The 16,497-nt window shown below is 49.3% G+C and overlaps 2 protein-coding genes across 6 annotated transcripts in view; one reads left to right on the forward strand and one right to left on the reverse strand.

Annotated features, from left to right (window-relative positions):
• The window catches only part of FAN1 (FANCD2 and FANCI associated nuclease 1), a 31,371-nt gene extending 22,421 nt beyond the window's left edge, over positions 1–8,950 (forward strand). For 3 of the 4 annotated variants that reach the window (XM_032624438.1, XM_032624439.1, XM_032624437.1), the window contains exons 11-14: positions 1,494–1,597; positions 2,133–2,327; positions 2,937–3,065; positions 8,708–8,950. In XM_032624438.1, the coding sequence (XP_032480329.1) occupies positions 1,494–1,597; positions 2,133–2,327; positions 2,937–3,065; positions 8,708–8,845 (566 nt within the window). In that variant the 3' untranslated portion in view covers positions 8,846–8,950. The remainder of the gene's footprint in view (positions 1–1,493; positions 1,598–2,132; positions 2,328–2,936; positions 3,066–8,707) is intronic. The other variant, XM_032624441.1, reaches the window with a different exon arrangement.
• Positions 8,951–10,294: 1,344 nt separating this feature from the next.
• The window catches only part of MTMR10 (myotubularin related protein 10), a 45,483-nt gene continuing 39,280 nt past the window's right edge, over positions 10,295–16,497 (reverse strand). Inside the window, exons 14-16 of one of the 2 annotated variants that reach the window (XM_032624442.1) lie at positions 16,104–16,274; positions 14,699–14,881; positions 10,295–13,377 (exon numbers count right to left, since the gene is read on the reverse strand). In XM_032624442.1, coding sequence (XP_032480333.1) covers positions 12,781–13,377; positions 14,699–14,881; positions 16,104–16,274 — 951 coding nt within the window. In that variant the 3' untranslated portion in view covers positions 10,295–12,780. The remainder of the gene's footprint in view (positions 13,378–14,698; positions 14,882–16,103; positions 16,275–16,497) is intronic. The other variant, XM_032624443.1, reaches the window with a different exon arrangement.

Below are 16,497 nucleotides of genomic sequence, written 5' to 3' on the forward strand. Positions count from 1 at the left end.
GTGATGGTTCAGATGAACCTGTGTGATGTCTGTATCACTTACCGGGAAGGTGATGCTACTGAGGACGAAGTGCACACGCCAGTCAGGACAGAGATACGGGAGACCCGGAGGGTTAGGAATAAAAGAACAGAATGCAGGCTCGGTCCCCGCGGCGGTGGCGGGAGCCCTGTAACCCGGCGTCAAGGGAGGAGCAGCAGGCCCCGGGCAGGCGGCTGCTGGCTGTGAGCCTCACGCAACGAATGCTTTCAGTTTAGCCATGAGCTTGAAAGACAGACGGACAGTTCCGATTCTGGAATATCAATTTTTTTATAAAATATTTTTTTCCTTTATTAAAATTGATGCAGTGAACCTGAGCAGAACCCTGCTGTGGGTCTTTCCTCTGGAGAAGGTTTGGTGTGAGAGCGACCTCAGACCCTCTGGGGAAGTTTCTTTCAGAGTTCATCAGAAGGATCTCCCCAAATGATTGAACTTAACAGCACCAACGCATGCCGACGGCTCAGGGTTCAGGGATGCTGCTGTCCAGCGTGGAAAGCCAGGCTTGCCTCCCTCGGGCCCGGCAGGGGTGCAGGCCTCCAGGGCGAGGCTTCAGCTGGCGGCCCGAGCGGATAGCGGAGGACGGCCTGCGGGGCAGGGGCCAGCTGAGGGGGTGCACAGCACAGCCTGGACGGGGAGGTGGGCCAGGGCTGCCTCCAGTGGGCCTTGATAGGGACCTGTGCTGCCTCTGACCTCACGTGCGATGCCTGGGGCCCACTGGCCGGAGAGATGCCACGGCCTGTTCAGGGGGCGCAGGCGTCAGGTGCGCCGAGGGGCCAGGTGGGGCTCGGCTCTCTCCGGGAGGCTCCGGCCCTGTGGACCCTGCTCTGCCGTTCACACGGCCTGGGGCTGGGCCTGGCCTCTGAGGTCACCGCCCCATCGTGTGGTCTGGATGTGGGGTGAAGGGGGCGTCTGGACTAGGTGGTCTCTGACGCGGAAGCTTTCTGTAAAACCCCAAGTCTTAGAAACCCTGGGCACGGTGTCCAGGCCGAGGCAGAGGACTACTGGGTGGAGGAGGCGAATGGGGTCAGAGGGCACAGGCTCCCAGGGCGCCCAGACTCCTTCCCAGAGGGCTTTTCCAAGTGAGGCCGAGGGGCCTCCTGCCCCAGAGCCCCTCAGGGGATGCCCCCGCCTCCGAACCCACCGAATGGAACCCCCAGAGCCTGAGGAGGGAATCTGCTTTTATTTTTAAACGTGTTCCTTAGGTTTTTCCACTCTAGCTCCAAAATGTGCATTTGAATTTTCTCATGATTACTAAGATTTTTTGCCTTTAAACAAGGCTTCTGTATATAAGCAACATAATGTAAAAAAATACCTAGGAATGGAACAAAAACAGCATTTGCATTTGAATGTAAAATATTTGCTATTTTCTTCAAATTGAGTAGGCAGTAGGATATAGTAGTGGTTTTTAAAAAACAGAAGAAATGGATTTTTCTTGTGTGTGTGTGACTTCGTCTCAGGGATTCACGGGGAAGGGTCCACCTTCAGCACGCTGTACGGCCTCCTCCTATGGGATGTCATCTTCATGGACGGGATACCAGACGCCTTCAGAAACGCCTACCAGGTAATCATGGCACGTTTTCAGGCAACAGACACTTCTGCACGCGCGTGAGTCACTCCCGCCTGGGTGCCCCGCCTCTGCAGCCATCAGAAACCTGCCCCTCTTTTGGATCCTGGTGCTAATTCCACCATAAGAATAGCTTTTAATTTTAAAATGTGATTCATAGAATTTAAAATGTAAGTATGTTAAGTTTTAAACTTTAAGCCTACTTTACTGGAATCATTCCGTTTGAAACCTTTAGTGTAAGTTTCTTCAGCTTCACCCTGGTGGGCCCGGGTGCTCTCACATGCTTTGTCACATGTGCCGGCTAAGCGTTCCACCAGTTTAACCTAAAAGCTCCTTTTGCAAATTATTACTCTAAAAAACCCAGGGTAATAAGTTGCTTTTGTATCAGATTACTTAGGTAATTTTTACATGTCTTTTGAGGAAAAGAATGTGTCAACTTCATCAGATTGGCCAGTTTCCAAATTTGATCTTGACGCTTCTCATGACTCCGGCCTCCCCAGGCACAGTGTGAGCTTATGTTCCCTGCACACAGGCGGCCCCGCTGGACCTCTGCACGGACAGCTTCTTCGCCAGCAGAGCACCAGCCATCGAGGCCCGGCTGCGGCAGATTCACGGTGCCCCCGCGGAGAGCCTGCGGGCCTGGGTGGCAGCCGCGTGGCAGGCCCAGGAAGGCAGGGTGGCCTCCCTTGTCAGCTGGGATCGCTTTGCTTCTCTTCAGCAAGCCCAGGTGACGGTCTGCAGGCAGGATTCCTTGATGCGGGGTGTCCTTTTGGCAACTGTAACAAAACACACACACGTATGCCCACATGCACGTTTATGTGTGTGGATATATATGCACGCACACACGTACGTGTGTGTGTGTACGTGTGGTAGCCCAGCCCACAGGCCCCTGTTACTGAAGGAGCAATCACAAGCATGAACAAGCCTCCCTTATGCCTTCTGCCCATTTGGTTGGCAGCTTCCCTTGGCCTGGCCTGTGGCCCCTGGAGGGCGGACACCATCCCTGTCCTGTGACTGCTGGCCTCTGAGGGTCATCACTGTCACATTCCTGAGTGCTTACCCCAAATTCCCTCTTCCTTAGCTGCTCCCTGGATGTTTCCGACTGGGCAGAAGCTTGGTAACTGACCCAAGGAGAAGTGGTCCCCAGAGCTTGCCGGGGGCATTTTAGCCCCTGGCTCTGGAGTCCCAGCACAAGCAGCAGAAGGGCACTTGGTGTTCCTGGACGCATCTGTGCTGAATGACACATGGAGTCCCTGCCCCATCTCACAGTCACTGGGGGGGGCTTCAGGGTCTCCGTCCCAGGGGAGGGCTGACTGTCCCTGTGTTCCGTGTCCAGGATCTTGTGTCCTGCCTGGGGGGCCCCATCCTCAGTGGTGTGTGCCGGCACCTGGCCACGGACTTCCGACACTGCCGAGGGGGCCTCCCTGACCTGGTGGTGTGGAGCTCCCAAAGTCACCACGTTAAGGTCAGTTGAGCCAGAATGGAAAGTCATGTTGGTAACTTTAATGATCAGCTTAATCAAAGGCCACAATCTAGGCATTTCTAGCATGGTGGTTGACAAGGCCGAATCCCTTGAAGGCTGCTGGACTGAGGGCTGGGATTGTTCGGTGGCTGTTGGCAGAGGTGCCCTCGGTGCTGGCATGTGGGCCTCTCTGCAGGCAGCTCCCCCGATGGCAGCGCATTTCATCCGAGCAGGTGAGTGAGAAGGGCCAGGGTGTGAGCAAGACGGCAGTCAGTCTCTTAGCAGCTGATCTTGGCAGTGAAGTTCCATTGCTTTTGCTGTGTCCCCTGTTAGCAGCAAGTCCACGCTCAAGGGTGGAGATTTTGCAGGTGTGAGCTCCAGGAGGCCAGGACGGTTGGGAGCTGTTTTCTAAGCTCCAGGAGTGAGCACTTCCTCACGTGTTGTAGGCTGGATGCCTCCCTTGCCTCACCCTGCTGCCCATCACGGGCTGGCAGCTTCCTTATTATTGAGTTTTGAGATGAAAAAAACCTCTGGTACAAGTCCTTTCTGAGAAACTAATCTGTTCTTAATGAATCATGCTTCCAGTGTCATATGACGTCTCTGACTGTAATTGTGGATTTGGTTCTTTCTCCCTTGCAGTTATATCAATGTTTGCTTCATATATTATTCGATGTATAAACCTAGGGTTGTCATGTCTTGATGAAATGACCTTCCTTTATTCCTGGGTTCTTTGCTCTGAAGTTGAACTGATATGTAGCCACTCCAGCTTTCTTTTGGTTAGTGTTAATGTGATACTTTTTCTGTTCTCTTATATTTATTTTTTCTTTATATTTGAGTTTCTTATATATTCTTGTAGGCAGCATTTACCTGGGTCTTACTTTTTAATCTAATTTGACAACCTCTGCCTTTTAATTGGGTATTTGGAACATTTACATTTCATGTTATTCATGTTTGGCTTTAAACCTGTCATCTATTTTTTTTTTAAAGGATACACTTATAAATTTATTTTGTTTATTTATTTTTGGCTGCATTGGGTCTTCATCGCTGCGTGTGGGCTTTCTCTAGTTGTGGCAAGTGGGGGCTACTCTTTGTTGCAGTATGCAGGCTTCTTATTGCAGTGGCTTCTCTTGTTGTGGAGCATGGGCTCTAGGTGTGAAGGCTTCAGTAGTTGCAGCACTCGGGCTCAGTAGTTGTGGCTCGCAGGCTCTAGAGCACAGGCTCAGTAGTTGTGGCTCGCAGGCTCTAGGGCACAGGCTCAGTAGTTGTGGCTCGCAGGCTCTAGAGCACAGGCTCAGTAGTTGTGGCTCGCGGGCTCTAGAGCACAGGCTCAGTAGTTGTGGCTCGCGGGCTCTAGAGCGCAGGCTCAGTAGTTGTGGCTCACGGGCTCTAGAGCGCAGGCTCAGTAGTTGTGGCTCGCGGGCTCTAGAGCGCAGGCTCAGTATTTGTGGCTTGCAGGCTCTAGAGCGCAGGCTCAGTAGTTGTGGCTCGCAGGCTCTAGAGCGCAGGCTCAGTAGTTGTGGCTCGCAGGCTCTAGAGTGCAGGCTCAGTAGTTGTGGCGAACGGGCTCTAGAGCACAGGCTCAGTAGTTGTGGCTCGCAGGCTCTAGAGCGCAGGCTCAGTAGTTGTGGCGAACGGGCTCTAGAGCACAGGCTCAGTAGTTGTGGCGAACGGGCTCTAGAGCACAGGCTCAGTAGTTGTGGCTCGCAGGCTCTAGAGCACAGGCTCAGTAGTTGTGGCTCACGGGCTCTAGAGCACAGGCTCAGTAGTTGTGGCTCGCAGGCTCTAGAGCACAGGCTCAGTAGTTGTGGCGAACGGGCTCTAGAGCACAGGCTCAGTAGTTGTGGCGAACGGGCTCTAGAGCACAGGCTCAGTAGTTGTGGCGAATGGGCTCTAGAGCACAGGCTCAGTAGTTGTGGCTCGTGGGCTCTAGAGCGCAGGCTCAGTAGTTGTGGCGAACGGGCTCTAGAGCGCAGGCTCAGTAGTTGTGGCTCGCGGGCTCTAGAGCGCAGGCTCAGTATTTGTGGCTCACAGGCTCTAGAGCGCAGGCTCAGTAGTTGTGGCTCGCGGGCTCTAGAGCGCAGGCTCAGTAGTTGTGGCTCGCAGGCTCTAGAGCGCAGGCTCAGTAGTTGTGGCGAACGGGCTCTAGAGCACAGGCTCAGTAGTTGTGGCTCGCAGGCTCTAGAGCGCAGGCTCAGTAGTTGTGGCGAACGGGCTGTAGAGCACAGGCTCAGTAGTTGTGGCGAACGGGCTCTAGAGCACAGGCTCAGTAGTTGTGGCTCGCAGGCTCTAGAGCACAGGCTCAGTAGTTGTGGCTCACGGGCTCTAGAGCACAGGCTCAGTAGTTGTGGCTCGCAGGCTCTAGAGCACAGGCTCAGTAGTTGTGGCGAACGGGCTCTAGAGCACAGGCTCAGTAGTTGTGGCGAACGGGCTCTAGAGCACAGGCTCAGTAGTTGTGGCGAATGGGCTCTAGAGCACAGGCTCAGTAGTTGTGGCTCGCGGGCTCTAGAGCACAGGCTCAGTAGTTGTGGCTCGCGGGCTCTAGAGCACAGGCTCAGTAGTTGTGGCTCGCGGGCTCTAGAGCGCAGGCTCAGTAGTTGTGGCTCGCGGGCTCTAGAGCGCAGGCTCAGTAGTTGTGGCTCGCGGGCTCTAGAGCGTAGGCTCAGTAGTTGTGAGGCTCTAGAGCGCAGGCTCAGTAGTTGTGGCTCACAGGCTCTAGAGCGCAGGCTCAGTAGTTGTGGCTCGCAGGCTCTAGAGCGCAGGCGCAGTAGTTGTGGCTCACAGGCTCTAGAGCGCAGGCTCAGTAGTTGTGGCTCGCAGGCTCTAGAGCGCAGGCGCAGTAGTTGTGGCTCACAGGCTCTAGAGCGCAGGCTCAGTAGTTGTGGCTCGCAGGCTCTAGAGTGCAGGCTCAGTAGTTGTGGCTCGCAGGCTCTAGAGCACAGGCTCAGTAGTTGTGGCGAACGGGCTCTAGAGCACAGGCTCAGTAGTTGTGGCTCACGGGCTCTAGAGCACAGGCTCAGTAGTTGTGGCGAACGGGCTCTAGAGCACAGGCTCAGTAGTTGTGGCGAACGGGCTCTACAGCACAGGCTCAGTAGTTGTGGCGAACGGGCTCTAGAGCACAGGCTCAGTAGTTGTGGCTCGCGGGCTCTAGAGCGCAGGCTCAGTAGTTGTGGCTCGCGGGCTCTAGAGCGCAGGCTCAGTAGTTGTGGCTCGCGGGCTCTAGAGCGCAGGCTCAGTAGTTGTGGCGAACGGGCTCTAGAGCACAGGCTCAGTAGTTGTGGCGAATGGGCTCTAGAGCACAGGCTCAGTAGTTGTGGCTCGCGGGCTCTAGAGCACAGGCTCAGTAGTTGTGGCTCGCGGGCTCTAGAGCACAGGCTCAGTAGTTGTGGCTCGCGGGCTCTAGAGCGCAGGCTCAGTAGTTGTGGCTCGCGGGCTCTAGAGCGCAGGCTCAGTAGTTGTGGCTCGCGGGCTCTAGAGCGTAGGCTCAGTAGTTGTGAGGCTCTAGAGCGCAGGCGCAGTAGTTGTGGCTCACAGGCTCTAGAGCGCAGGCTCAGTAGTTGTGGCTCGCAGGCTCTAGAGCGCAGGCGCAGTAGTTGTGGCTCACAGGCTCTAGAGCGCAGGCTCAGTAGTTGTGGCTCGCAGGCTCTAGAGTGCAGGCTCAGTAGTTGTGGCTCGCAGGCTCTAGAGCACAGGCTCAGTAGTTGTGGCGAACGGGCTCTAGAGCACAGGCTCAGTAGTTGTGGCTCACGGGCTCTAGAGCGCAGGCTCAGTAGTTGTGGCGAACGGGCTCTAGAGCACAGGCTCAGTAGTTGTGGCGAACGGGCTCTACAGCGCAGGCTCAGTAGTTGTGGCGAACGGGCTCTAGAGCGCAGGCTCAGTAGTTGTGGCTCGCGGGCTCTAGAGCGCAGGCTCAGTAGTTGTGGCTCGCGGGCTCTAGAGCGCAGGCTCAGTAGTTGTGGCTCGCGGGCTCTAGAGCGCAGGCTCAGTAGTTGTGGCTCGCGGGCTCTAGAGCGCAGGCTCAGTAGTTGTGGCTCGCGGGCTCTAGAGCGCAGGCTCAGTAGTTGTGGCTCGCGGGCTCTAGAGCGCAGGCTCAGTAGTTGTGGCTCGCGGGCTCTAGAGCGCAGGCTCAGTAGTTGTGGCTCGCGGGCTCTAGAGCGCAGGCTCAGTAGTTGTGGCTCGCGGGCTCTAGAGCGCAGGCTCAGTAGTTGTGGCTCGCGGGCTCTAGAGCACAGGCTCAGTAGTTGTGGCGCACGGGCTTAGTTGCTCCGCGGCACGTGGGATCTTCATTGATCATGCACATAACAACAGTATATTTTCATATCTCCTCTCCCAGCCTTTGTGCTGTGTTCATACATTATACCTCGACATGTTATAAACCCTGTGGCACATTATTTTTGCTTTCTACAGCTGAGTCTTTATATTTACTCATGTAGATACAGATTCTAATGTCTGTTATTCCTTTATATAGATCCAGATTTCCATGTACTATCATTCTCTTCTTGACTGAAGAACTTCCTTTAACATTTCTGGAAATGGAGGTCTGCTAGTAATGAATTATTTAGGTTTCATATATTGATATTTTAAGACTTTAAGTCTTTGTTTTTGATTGATTTTTTTTTCTGGGCAAAGAATTCTGTCGACCGTTTTTTTTTCAGTACCTTAAAATATTGGTCCACTGTTGTCTAGCTTGTATTGTTTTCAACGAGAAATCAGTAGTCTTTCCCCTCTGGCTTTTAAAAATTCTGGCTGCTTTTAAGAGATTCGTTTTTCACTGATTATGCAGTTTAGTTATGATGTTTCTTAGTGTCGTGTTCTTTATGGTTCTGTGCTTGGGGTTCACTGAGCTTCTTGGATCTTTGGGTTTAGTTTCCATCAAATTTGAAAAATTTTTGGCCATTATTTCTTCAAATATTTTTCTGTCTTCTTCCCTTTGGGGACTCTAATTAAACTAGTCTTAGGTTGCTGAAATGCTCTCTTCATTAAAAAAACTTTTTCTGTACTTCATTTTGAATAGTTTTTATTGCTTTGTTTTGAATTTTGGTGATCTGCAGTGGACAAAACTGACAGTTACGCTTTCATGGAGCTGAGATGTAATGAGCAGTTTTATCTTGTGATAAACACCATGAAGAAGTGCATAGGAAGGACCCTTCTTAGAGATGAATGTAAGCTGAGCACGGAAGGAGAAGACGTCAGACACGTGAAGAACAGGGAGACGTGTCCTAGGCGGTGGGAACAGCAAGCGTGATGAATGTGTACCCTTTGGTTGGGCAGATTTGTCTGTCTCGCGAACTGAGAGGAAGCCTTTGGTGTGGTTGGCAGGCGCCAGATTACACAGTTTTGTAGGTCATGGCAAGAAGTTGGGGTTTAATTGCAGACCTGACAGAAAGTGATTGAGGGGTGTTAAGCAGGAGAGTAACAGTACAGTGTGAGCTTTAAAACTATTTTTCAACTGCTGTATTACGAATCGATTTCCTAATTCTCTGTGAACTGTCTGGTTTCTACAGAAAAGGAAACTTTCTCATTGAATTTCATATGTGTATGTTTAGTTGCTATACATATGTAAGTACAGCAGCATAGAGGATAAGCCATCTAAATAGTTGTCAGTGGAAACTACCGTAGCTTACCTGAATGACCCTTCTGTCTCCCAGCTGGTGGAAGTGAAGGGCCCCAATGACCGTCTTTCGCAAAAGCAGATGATCTGGCTGGATGAGCTGCACCGGCTTGGGGCGGACGTGGAGGTCTGCCATGTGGCTGCAGTCGGAGCCAAGAGCAGGGGCCCCAACTGAGAGCTGTGGGCTTGGGAGCATCTGAGAGCGTCAGAAGCGTCAAGTGTCACTACATCTTATTTAATTTTGTTGTTGTCGTAATAAACCTGGCAGTGTAAGGACTCATCACTGTACAGTGTCTGTGTATCACAAACCTTGGTATTGGCTTCGGGACACTCACTGATTCCATACAGCAGGTAATGAACTTTTAAAAAGGTCAAAACCTTGGTGGCCGTTTCAGGAGCTAGATGCATCTGACTTATAGGAAAGCTGGAAGCCCCCCCCAAAAGGATTCACAGCTTTGTGTCTTTTATAAAAGGAGCATACACAATGTGTCTTTCTAAAAAGTATACTGGAAATGGAGATTCCTTAATTTATCTATGTTTTTCTATACTGCCCTTACACATTTGGCTGCTAAAATTCTTGTTCTATGATTATCCAAGAAGGGCATAAACAGATGAAACTCTGATTTCTTTAGGAATTAAGAAACTCTGATTTCTTTAGGAATTAAGAAACAAATTCTCATTAACTTCCTTATTATTTCTGTCAGTGCTTGCTCTCGTTGGGCCTGTGTCACCAAAGGGAGGGACAGCTGTTATCAAGGGCAGTTGTCCCTTTTCGTCTTCCTCTTTGGGAACGTCCCTAATGACTAGAGGCAACTTCCTGTATACATACAGATCTCATTTTATTGTGCTTTGCAGATACCGCGTTGTATAAATCGAAGGTCTGGGGCAGCCCTGTGTCGAGCGAGTCTATGAGCACCATTTTTCCAGCAGTATTTGCTCACTCCAGGTCTAGGGTCACATTTGGGTAATTCTCACAATATTTTAAACTTCTTCATCATCATTATATTTGTTATGGTATGACTTGCTGAAGGCTCAGATGGTGGTTAGTATATTTTAGCAGGACAGTTTTTTAAAATACTTCAAGGTAAGGACACTTTTTTTAGACATAATGCTACTGCACATTTAAAAGACTACAGTATAGTGGAAATATAACTTTTATATGCACTGGAAAGCCAGCAAATTCGCGTGACTTGCCTTATCGAGATACTTGCTTTATTGTGGGGCTCTGGAACTGACCTGCAGTATCTCCAAGGTGTGCAGGTACAGGGCTGCCCGTCACTGTTGGAAGAGCCTTGGGCTGGGGAAGGTGGACGCAGGAAGGGGTTTATCAGAACAGTAGGCCCAGGCGTGGCAGGCCAGGCTCCCGCTCCGCTCCCAGACACTGGTTCCAAGACCTTCTTAAGGAAATGGTGCTCCCCAGCTTTTTAATTTGTTAAATGGAAGGACACCCACATGGCCGTGACAACAGCCAGCTGTGCACTGAGGTTAGAAATGTTACCCACCGCTGCCTTGCTTTACAGCGGGCAGAGCGTCGGGTGGACAACACACAAGCATGGCTGAAGAAAACACCCTCGCTTCTTGACGCTCTGTGTTCTTGCAGGGGACTGGTACTGACAACGAAGGCAACGATTCCTGTGGAAATTTTATTAGCAGTCAACACTTTCTTCACATTCACCACTGCTGAAAAGCAGGGTCTCTCACTTTCATGCACATCCTACTTTAACCCAAGTCATAGTCAATTTTAGGCACAAAGCTTTTCATTTTCTCTCAAAATCAAGTTTTAACTGCTTGAGGTTACTGCTACAGCAAGCAGATTTTGTTGAAGGATGCCTTGAATACTTTTCACCCTCTGTTAGCACAGATTAATATACTTTCTTAAATAAAGTTAGAAATTTTTGCTTTTAAAACTGGTTTCCATCACAAAACAGTAAGACATGGTACACCTTTAAGTCCGATCCTAGCGAGTCCGGAGCTGCCTGACGCCTGTGTGGCCCTCTGTCAGCACAGGGTCCATGTCCGCGTCCAGAACCACTTTTGGACTCTGTCCCCACACGTCCTCCGTGCCAGGAGTGGTGCCAGGCAGCTCTGCAGGGGCCAGGACTCAAGGCTGTCATAGTTGTTTTTCATATTATGCATGATAAAACTGTAGCACGATAATCATTATATAACAACTGTTCAGCAAAAATAAAACAAAAAACTCTCTTTTACTACACTTGATTATCGTACAAAAATATGCACATTTTCTATTTTAAAACAGTATTAATAGTACCTAATCATTTTTAAACTTGCAAGTTAACCAAAAAAAATTACTAAAAGGGTTAAAATAAATGTGAGAGGGAAGAAAGCTATAAAGAAGTAAATGCTCAACCCCAAACAACTAACAAATTTAGAACAATTTGTAATAATAAAAAAGCAGCCTAACGAAAAAGGAAGAAGAATGATTACACTTCCAGTGGCAGGATATGCTGTGGGGTTTTCAGGGGACCGGAGCTGGTTTCCAATCAAGGACTTTAAAACGTTTAATGGCAACAGTGCTATTTATATAAACTAAGAAAGCCCTTACTTTCTAGACAAGTTGGCAAAACACTGGGTCTATCCACACAATGGATTTCCTAAGACTGCATAGGAACTTCTGTCCCTTAAGTTCAGAGACATTATCCAACCATTTTTAAAAAGGAAATAATTCAAATAGAAACATCTTATTTGTTACATATAAAGGTAAAACACACTGTTTTGAAAAAACTTGTTTTAAAAAAGGACATAAGCTAACTAGATACTTTACTATAAACGTTTTTTAAAAAGCTTAAGATGGCAGTTCCAGAAACTCTAAATAACAGTCACGTTGAAGACATCCATCTTTTACACAGAAGTCAGGGGTGTTGGGGAGGCTGTGACCAGCATGGCCACAGTAAGCTCCAGCTCTGGCCCACAGCTTTGGCTTGGCTCTTGTGACACAACCTGAAAACGGGAATTTGAGACGAGAGCACACCTCTGTCTGCGCCTCTGAACACCTGTCATGGGTTGGGTGGGGCGGGGTGCTCTCACCATTTGTTACAGTGGCAGTATTTTGAGAGAAGTCCGTTGTTAGTCTCCTGTCCTCCCTTCCTAAGCACTATGCACTCAGGTGACCTGACTCAAGACCTCACCACTGATTTCCAAGGGAAAGTGCCCCCGGGAGTGCTCCCCACTGGACTATGACGGGGCCTCTACTTTGAGGGTGGGTCTCAGTGTTGCTGCCGCCCCGACCTGGACCCTGCCTCAGACCCACTGTGTTCGGTGACTTTCAGAGGGATGTGTGCCTCTGGGGACTCCTGGCTGTCGGTACAATGCCGAGTGTGACCAGCCTCTTTCCAATGTGCAGTGGGACTTTGACACCCTAATTTAAAAAACAGATTGTTTTACTCTGTGTTCTTCATATCTTAATGTCAAAGGCACTTCTAAATTTAATTATCTATAGTAAATGCTTTTAAAGTCAACAGTGCATATCATTTTAAAGTTAGTCCTAAGGAAACTCATGATTTTAAAACACAGTGATCTACGGTCCCAAAGTGATCTAAAATAAATTACAGTGTGAGAACACACAACTCTCCGGTGAGCTCAACTAGAGATAATAGAAAGTGACCAGATAAATACACAAATACCTACTAACGCCCACTAGGGGTTTACTGGATGCTTCTTGAAAATATACTAAACACTAATTTCTTAACTCTCCTGATGTCTGCTTCTCTGGGCTGCTGATCCAACTGAGGATCAGGGAACCTTTAGGAGGTGGTTGGAAAAATGGATGTAGACAAAATAAACGTCGCAGACAAAACCTGATTAGTTTGACCACAGTAATAAAATCATGGGAATGTCTGCCTGCAAATGATCTAAAAATGAGCCAGACCTAGAATGACAGAAAGAGGACATAAATAACAAAGTTATGCCTATCTTTTAAAAATATTGTGAAGGAAGCATAATTCAACATGTTTTAAAGTATTAGTGCAAATTTCAACTGTTATTCTTACGTATAGAACGGAACGATTAGAGCTTCAAACGCCTCGGCCAGCAGTTTTACTTCAGAGGAGAAGGTCTCTCACTCCCTCAGGATGTTCAGAAAGCCACTCCGCCTCAGTCTTCATTTGCTAGTGTCTCAGTAGATAACCATATTTTGGCCCCACTTAAAAACTTGCCTAGCGGTGTCCCTGAAATGCTCCGTCTGCACAGATTGCCCACTGGGGAAAAGGGGAACGAGGAGGAGAGGAAGTCCGGAGTCCCCGGGGCGTCGTGTGGGCCGCCAGCGCAGAAGTACACCCTGCTCTGGACCAGCTCAGGGCAGGGGGCTTCCGGGGGGCTGCCCTGGGGCTGCCGCAGCGCCCTGCTCAGCACGTCCACCTCGTCCGCCAGCAGGGAGACCTTGTGGAAAGCCGTGATGAAGCCCCCGCGCTGGATCTGGGCCTCAGGGACCCAGCGGAAGTAGCAGAGTTTCCACAGTTTGATGTGCATTCCGGACAGAAGCGGCAGAATCACCCCGTGCAGGTCGGCCGGCCTGGAGAACCACTCTCGGAAGTACTGCTCCGCACCCCTGTCCTGGCTGTCGCTCTGCTCAGGGGGGTCTGGCTTTACTTTTAATATTAATGAATTTCTCCTGGGAAGTAACTCTTGGTCACTGATGATTCCATTCTTTAAGGAACCTGGCATTCCTCTTAGTGTGGAGCTGTAGCTTTTCTGTACAGAAGAGAGATTTTAGCATTATTTTCCTGGAGCTTCCCTTTTTAGAAAGACAGTAGAAGTGTAATGGTAAATATAAACTCGGTATTAGGAAAAACTGGTAGAATTTCAACCTTAAAGAATGTTTTGTTCCTTCCCTGGTAATACTTATTCCAATCCTCCTCCACTGGAGTTTAACACTTTTAGGCCTTGATTCTGCCTAGGCTGTAGCCTGCGTGGGGGTGGGGGGAGATAGATCCTATTCATTATAGGCAGACCTCAGATACAGTGGGTTCGGTTCTAGACACCGGAGTAAAGCGAGTATCGCAATAAAGCAAGTCACACGAAGTTTCTGGTTTCCCAGTGCATATGTAAGTTACGTCTCCAATATACTGTAACCTATTAAGTGTGCAATAGCATTATGTCTAAAAAAACCTATGTACATACCTTAATTTAAGCACTTTATTGCTAAAAAATGTGAACCATCATCTGAGCCCTCAGTGAGTTGTTATCTTTTTTCAATAGCAATGTCAAAGATCACTGATCAGAGATCACCATCACTAATATAATAATAATGAAAAAACTTGAAATATTGGGAGAATTACCAAAATGTGGCACAGAGACACAAAGTGAGCAAATACTGCTGGAAAGATGTATTTCCGACGGACGGAACTCAACGCCGGGTCTGCACAAACCTTCAATTTGTAAAAAATGCAGTATCTGCAAAGTGCAATAAAGCAAGTGCAGTGAAACAAGGTCTGCCTACAATTTGCTGAAGTGTGAATTTCTAAGATTTCTGGTCAGAAAAAAGCTAGACCTGCTGATTCTAGAACAGGCTGAGCGGACGGGCTTCAGGAGCAGGGCCCTGGGCACAGGGCTGCATCTGCCGACTCTTGAGATGACGACCAGGGCTGTGTGGGCCTCAGACAGCACGACGAAAAGTCGGGGTGGGGTCATCTGAGTGAGAGAGTGAATGACCCCTCCAAACCTACACTGGCAATGCTGTCATGGGAAGTGACTGGACTTTTTTTTTTTTTTTTTTTTTTTTTGCGCTATGCGGGCCTCTCACTGCTGTGGCCTCTCCCGTTGCGGAGCACAGGCTCCGGACGCGCAGGCTCAGCAGCCATGGGTCATGGGCCAGCCACTCCGCGGCATGTGGGATCTTCCCGGACTGGGGCACGAACCCACGTCCCCTGCATCGGCAGGCGGACTCTCAACCACTGCGCCACCAGGGAAGCCCAGTGACTGGACTTTTAATACTCTGTTCTGAAAAAGATGTTTTTGATTATGTGTGAGCAAATACCAGGTTTTTTACTGTTAGTGCATTTCTGTAACTTACCTTTGTCCGTTTAAAAGACTTCACAGAACCGTTTTGTACACAAGGCATGCTCTTTCCAATGTAAAAGGGGTTGTGGAAAAGGGTGCGATCCTTTGCTGTAAACTGAAGAGACCAGTCCCAAACTGAAGGGAATTTTAAACCCTTTTCATCACCCAATTGGATATTTTTGCTTATAGCAAATTCCTGCAAAATAAAATATTTGAACATTTGTGAAAAGATGCCAAACTAAGATTTTCTCATGGTAAATTCATTTCTGACGGTCATTCGTCATCATACAAATGAACGTGTCTGAACGAAAGCGACTCCAATCCCACTGGAGCAGCATTCTCCGCTTCCCGAGAACGGACATTCCTGGCGCCTCACACGGAGGAGCGCGTGGACCCCTGCACTGAGAGGGGAGCTGGGCCCCTGGGCATGACTCGTGAATGGAGTTCTCCCTGGTGCCGCGGCCTGAATAGATCCATCTCCTTATACATCCACACCCCCAATCCTGAACAACGCATTTCTTCAGGATGCTCTGCATGAGGCTTCAGCTCACAGAATGTCTGCTCTACTACTGATTTGATGGAGCAGTTTCATGGATGAGGAATCCAGGCTCAGCACCTTCCCAGACCCGGGCCTGAGGATCCCACAGCTCACTGTGAGGGCAGCCCCCCTTCCACCAAAGTCTTCCTGAAGGCCCACGAGAGCTGTCCTCTCTGTCTCTCTCAGTGGTCACTGCAGCATTTGTTGGCTATACTCATTGCTCCAAATGTGGGTGAGACAGAACTTGTGGTTCCGGAAGGTTCCACCAGGGGCAACCAGAAGCCATAGATAGTTTCAAGTTTGGCTTGAGACCCTCCTTACTCATGGTTCTTCCTCTCAGTCAAGGAATTGGCACTAGAAACCAATGGTCCTAACGTAAAGGTGACTGCCACGCAGCATGAGGGTCTAAGCACATCCAGTAAGCAGCGCCCTGAGAGAACCGCAGTCTCGTGTCACGCCTACATTTCCTCTCTCAAATTCTTCTCCACAGGACTCTTGAAGAAAAATAATTTGCTTTGTACAACTTTTATTCTGCTGACCTAGGAAACAAATGTCCTCAAACAGGATCTTATCCATTACCCATTCAGACAGCCCAAATGTGAAAATATAAATACAAAAGCATGACATTTACAGCAGTTAAAATGATTTACGTCTTTCAGTTGGCTTATTATGAACAATAAACATCAGAGAGAAATACATAAAATGCTCACTGATAAAAATGAAACAAGTTCAAGTTCCTGGATTTTTAACCATCTATAAATAATTCCTTCAGAAATGACCGCATAAAATGGTAGCTAAGACAGTTTAAACACACAGCTGAGTGTACTTCAATGCTATCTCAATAAAGCAGTTCGCCCTGGCCGCGGTGGGCGCCACTCACCGAGCTCTGCTGCACGCGCTGGTGCGGGGAGTTGAAGAGGAAGGTGCCGAACAGGGCCACACGGGTGCTGTCGTGCAGCACCGCCAGGTAGGTCTCGGAGAACTCGAAAGCTGCCGGGCACTGCTCCTGCAGCTGCCACGTGGCGTCCAGGAACAGCAGGAACACGGGAGCCTGGAGGACACACGTTGAAACGGGATTACTCAGTGCTGCCCTTCAGTGTTCACATCTATTTCCAAACCTCTTGCTGACATGAAGGAAGAGGTTAAGAAGAAAACAGCGAGGCCTGAGCACTTGGCTCCGAAGCTGACCGAAGGGTACGTGAGCACATTAGACGGCCAAGTGTAACCTAAGAACTAGGCTGGTCTGAGACGCGCACCAAGTCCACCAAGCTGAA

This window comes from Phocoena sinus, chromosome 2, assembly GCF_008692025.1.
Source record: "Phocoena sinus isolate mPhoSin1 chromosome 2, mPhoSin1.pri, whole genome shotgun sequence".
Taxonomy (NCBI): domain Eukaryota; kingdom Metazoa; phylum Chordata; class Mammalia; order Artiodactyla; family Phocoenidae; genus Phocoena; species Phocoena sinus.